We start from the raw sequence: 5,511 nt of genomic DNA on the forward strand, positions 1-5,511 counted from the left end.
AAAGTTAAGCATGTGCTTAAGTGACATTTTAAATTGGTGCATTTGTCACCTTTGACAAATCTAATGTATCACCATTGATGTCAGTGTCAGCAGGATCAGACCCCAATTTTGCCTTAGGCGTTACAATATAAATATAATATACTTATAGGGGAAGCACATGTAAAACGATTTTAAATTACAGGAAATCATCTATTTGTCAGGATATCGCAAAAGGCTCACGAGAACTTGTATTATATTAGATTGCATTCTAGTTGTACTTACAAACATGATTTCAAATTTTTCTGATGTGTATTATACAGAGTGGGAGTTTAACTTGGATTGTATATAATTACATTAAGTGTAAAATCTCCTTTCAAGATCTCTACACACTGCCAATCTGATTTGTTACATGCAGATATCAGACAGCACCTGAAAAAAAGCATTTTATGGAAGTTGCATACTTACCATGAGCAGTTAGAATCTCATTCTAACATGGATGTTTTTGATTTTCCTTAAAAGGTTGATAGCACCTGTTAAGGTGGTTAAATGGACGTTCTGGGTGTAGTATATTACAATAAAGGAAGTTTTTGTTTGTTTGTTTTCAAATAGCCATTAACAGTTTAACTGAAGTGGGGATAAGCTATTGTAAAGGCAATGTTGGCTACACTAAATGTGTGCTTTAATGGAAAAAGCATTAACAAGTTGGTACAAAATAAATGCCGTAAGCTGCTCAGTTGTCTGTATTGACGAATATAGTTTGTTTCATCATTGGACAAGCAATATATATATGAAACCTCTTGTTTTCCCCTAGGCCCATATCAGATGAGTTATGTTGGTTTCAAAGATTGAACATTAATAACTGCAACTCAAAGTGTTAAGAAAAATAAAGTACTGTATATGGAATAAAGAACATACCACTCAAAATCGTTTTTATCATGTACTTTTATTAACAACCTTACATAGCAGAGTTTTGCAAACCAATCCATTACTGAGAATTGAAAGAAAAAAAAATCTAGCATTTGACAGAAGAGGCTTTGGTTATAAGTGACATTGTCTACAGCAGAATTAAACTATTGTAAACCAAACAGCTTATAGTGGGGGGGGGGGGATTCTTGAATATCAATCAAAACAATTTTTAAACAGGAACACATTTGGAACATTTACATACAAACAGAAAAACATTTTCTAAATTTTAAACAGTCACTTGCTACACTCTAAAAGTGTTTAGTTTACGTATCTATACAATCAGACAAGCACTAAAACTTCGTGAACTAACCACTTGTCCACAGGTCCTGCCTAGACACTTTGCCATCAACATGAAAATATTTATATAAATAAGTCAATTAAACTTCACAGAAACTAAAAGAAAATATACAATTCCAACCGTAAATAAAACTGTACATTATGGTCAGTCTTGTTTTTTCTGAAATCTTGTGTAACTTTTTTTAAAAAATGTTCTTTATTACAAAATGATGGGAAGGAGACTGTGTTAGCTGGAATGAAAACTTGAAGACTCTGACTCTGTAGAAACAGAAGAATGTCCGCCACGTTTGCCTTTGGAAAGGATCTTAAGGCTCGATCCTCTGCTAACTGATGTCAAGGCATTTTGTGCTGATGTTTTGAATTTGGCACCCAAGAAGGCATAAAGAATCGGATTCAGGCAACAGTGGAAAAATGCTATGGCTTCTGTAATAGAGATCCATTTGTGTACTATCATCTCAAAGTTGCAGCCATGCCTGATGACTCCAAGCAGGATGAAGGTGTCTGTGCTGATGCCAATGTAGTAAGGCAGCCAGCAGGCAAAAAAGGCAAGGATGAGAATGACTGTAGTCTTCAATGCTTTGCGCTTCTGGTGACCCTTGGAGTGTGACAGTTTAGAAATTATAATACAGTAGCAAGTCAGGATTATTAGACCAGGCAACACAAATCCTACCAAAATATGCTGAAATCTGAATGAAATCAGCCAGTTGTCATGAGGGTAGACGCGATCACATACATACCTTCCATCTACTTCAGTAGTACTGGCAAAGATTATATCAGGCACTGTCAAAAGCATGGCTGGTAGCCATACGCCTATGTACACTACCTTTTCAGCTAACAGCTTTCTTGGTCTCTGGCTATTGGTAGCATGGACTATTGCCAGGTAACGATCTAAACTTATGAATGCCAAAATCAGGACACTGCTGTACAGGTTGACAGTGTAAATGACATGGACTGTCTTGCACAGAAAGTTCCCAAAGTACCAGCTTATAGCTGCATCCACAGACCAGAATGGCAAAGTGATGACAAACAGGAGGTCAGCCACTGAAAGGTGCAACCTATATTTGTCGGTCATGCTTCTTAATTTCTTCTGGTAGCCCATGACAACGATAACCAATCCGTTGCCAATGATTCCGGTCAGGAAGATGATGGAGTAGATGACTGGCAAAAAGATACGGTTGAAATTTGCATTTTCATGCCCAAAGCATGGCTCTTCCAAGTCCCCATAGTCATGGCCCGAACCAAGCTCATCAGTGCCATTATCAGGAAATTCAATGGTGAACCCAGAATACTGCTACAATAAAACGAAAGAAAAGCTGTTAGATCTCAACTCCACTTCCACTAAGACTTTTCACTATGGATAGATACTTTCACATTAATGTCTAAAGAGCCTCCTAAGAAGGCATGGTCAGGGATAGGGAAAGCCTTCCAAATGCTAATAAAAAAACCATAGTAAGATGAAGCTTACATTAAACTTAATTATCAAAACAATATTTAAAACTTTTGATCACTTCTACTTAATTCTCCCTCCCCTTTGGGAAATAATGTTTGTGTGTGGGGATAGGGCGCGAAGGATAATTGCCACTCTGAAATGTTATCCTAGTTTCAGTACACCTATTGTGTCATGTTTTTAGCAGCTTCACCTTACCAATGGAAAAGGTCTATTGCATCGCCTAGTGGCTAGCCCATCCCCTGCTACTGTAGGATAGCTCTCCAAAGAATTAAAAAAAAAAACCCCAATTAGGAGTCCCGTGGCACCTTAAAGACTAACCGATGTATTTGGGCATAAGCTTTCATGGGTAAAAAAGGGAAGGGAAGGTAACTCCCTTCTCTTCATGTGCCAATATATATTTATGCCTGTATCTGTAACTTTCACTCCATGCATCTGAAGAAATGGGTTTTTTACCCCTGAAAGCTTATGCCCAAATACATCTGTTAGTCTTTAAGGTGCCACTGGACTCCTAGTTATTTTTGTGGATACAGCCTAACACGGCTACCCCTCTGATACTTGTCTCCAAAGAATATCACTCATAAGAACAGTTTCATTTTAATTCTTACTACAGAAGTGTAGAGGTCCATAACTAAGCATCCTCTAACCAGTAACACTGCTTCCCCAGATCTCCCATTGATTCAGCTAATGCGATGAAGAGAAAACAATAATAGTGAGGGTTCCCTGCAGAGAAGCAACTGACAGTTCCTCAGAAGAGGTGACCCCTTAAATAGAGGAGAGCCACAACCCTTAGAAAGGTCACCATGAGCAAACACCTTCCCCTCCCTCTGCTGTGGTTGCAGGGGATCATGGGACTAAGAGGGATTGTTGGAGCCTAGCTGGGGAAACTGTTGAACTGTGCCCGCTAGTGGAAAAAGGAAGCGAAACAGTGGCCGCATCAGGCATGAAAGTGCATCAGGAAACCACCAACGGCTAATACCCAAACTGGCAAAACAACACAGGCTGGAGGGAATGGCCACTCTTATGCAATTACTCTTTATGTATATACATATAATAAAAATCATATAAATATAATATTTGCAGAGGGTTTATACATCCTAGAAGATTGTAAGTCACTTATAAACAATCTGATACACCAGCTCCAAATGGATTGACCTATTTATGCATTTTACAAGTTATACATAAAAGATGAATCTTGCCAGATCTAGGCAATTTTTGGCCCTATTTCCCCTCTCCCCCTTAAAATTTCACGGGTTAAATGGAGAGAAAGTGTGGGCACCCATACTCCACCACCACATCTCCAAAATATCATGCGGCTGATGAATCCTGGCTCTACAGCACTGCAAATCCCCAAATCTGGTACTTGGCCCCAAAATGCCACGGGCTCAACTGAAAAAATAGCAGAGCCAAAAAAAAAAAAAAATCCAGTACTGCAAAACCTGTACCCAGCACTTTGGGCACCCTAGAAGCAACTAGACTCGTCCTGGGTTTAGACACTGGAATTTCGAGGCTCCCTGCAACAAATTGGCTTGATCCAAGAGGATCCAACTTTGATCTTTGATAGCAAACTCATTAGGGCGGCACCAGCTGCTCGAAATCTTACATTGTAACAGTGCGCTCAAACCAGCCAGGACAGCCCTTATCGTTGGCACTGGTTGAGAAGGCAGCAAGGACGGAAGGAAAGTGTTTGAAATTCATCTGACAGCTCCGCTTGAAAACGCCCAAGGGGACGCAAGTACAGCAAGAGGCTGGGGACCAAACTCCGCCCTTTCACCCCCCACAAACCCCGTCAAGTTTTAATGGGGCTCAGAGCCCGAGTGCGGGACTCCGCTCATGCCCGCCCTGCAAGTCCAGCTCCGGGCGCCTCACACGCGCGCTCAGAAAGGAGAGCGAAGAAACGCAAAGCGCACATCGGGTCCCGTTAGGCGAGGGTAGCCACCGCCTAGCCCCTTGCGCCCCCGTCTCCAGCCGAGCAGAGGGGACGCGCCTGCCCCTAGCAATCCCCTGCCCGCGCGCTGGCCCCAGGACTCAATGCACTTTTGTTTGCAAACAGCTGGCACATGGGTGCGTGTGCGGGCTCCTGGCTGCAGCCCCGGCGCCAGGCGCTCCCTGGGTGCGGCGCCAACCGGGGCGAACCGCTCCCGCGCCGCGCAAAGTGCTGGAGGCAGGCTCCCGCCCGAGCCTGGTGCTCTCCGTCCCCCCAACTCTCCGCACTTACATCCAGGCTGTCCGTGCCGTCCGCCATCCCTCCCGCTCCTTGCCTCCAAGCTGCCCACGAGTCTCGCTGCGTTCCGCAACTTGCAGCTGCGCCACATAAACTCCGGAGTCCCTCCGCCGCGCCCCGGACTCTTATAATCCCCCCGCTCCCCCCCCCCCCTTGGCAGCCTGCCTGTGGCTCCTCCCAGGCGGGGGGTGTCAGCCGCATATGCCCTGTCCGCTAGTGAGCATGTGCGGGTCCCCAGCTCCAGCCCCTGCCTAGGGGTCCGGGGGGGCGGGCTGCCCATTCGGGGCGGGGAGGCTCCGTGTCCTGCGGCCGTTTCCGTGGGGCGCTGAGTGCCCCGACAGCCAGGGGTTTGCTCTGCGCCTGCAGACTGGCGCTGTGGTAGCCGGAGTTAGGGTGTGGGGAAGCAGGGTGGCAGGAGCCCCTCTCAGCCAGTGCCCCATGGAGCCCAGGCTCGCTCTCATAACAAGGGCACTGGGCTGGATGACCTGGAGGAGACCCAGAGGCGGGAAGGGCACCCCCCAAAGTGGACCCAACAGGTGCTTAATTTGTAATGAAAGAGGTGGGAGGATCGAGCAATTAGGTACCGGGCACAAGCAAT

The 5,511-nt window shown here is 44.9% G+C and overlaps 1 protein-coding gene across 1 annotated transcript; it reads right to left on the bottom strand.

The window, feature by feature from the left end:
• Positions 1-905: 905 nt before the first annotated feature.
• CXCR4 (C-X-C motif chemokine receptor 4) lies at positions 906-5,055 on the bottom strand. Its single transcript, XM_005286771.4, has 2 exons — positions 4,908-5,055; positions 906-2,533 (listed from the first exon to the last, which is right to left on the bottom strand). Exons 1-2 carry the CDS (start codon positions 4,932-4,934, stop codon positions 1,469-1,471), a joined length of 1,092 nt encoding a protein of 363 aa, XP_005286828.2. The 5' UTR covers positions 4,935-5,055; the 3' UTR covers positions 906-1,468.
• Between the last annotated feature and the right edge of the window lie 456 nt (positions 5,056-5,511).

The sequence above is a fragment of the Chrysemys picta genome, chromosome 11 (assembly GCF_011386835.1).
Source record: "Chrysemys picta bellii isolate R12L10 chromosome 11, ASM1138683v2, whole genome shotgun sequence".
NCBI lineage: Eukaryota > Metazoa > Chordata > Testudines > Emydidae > Chrysemys > Chrysemys picta.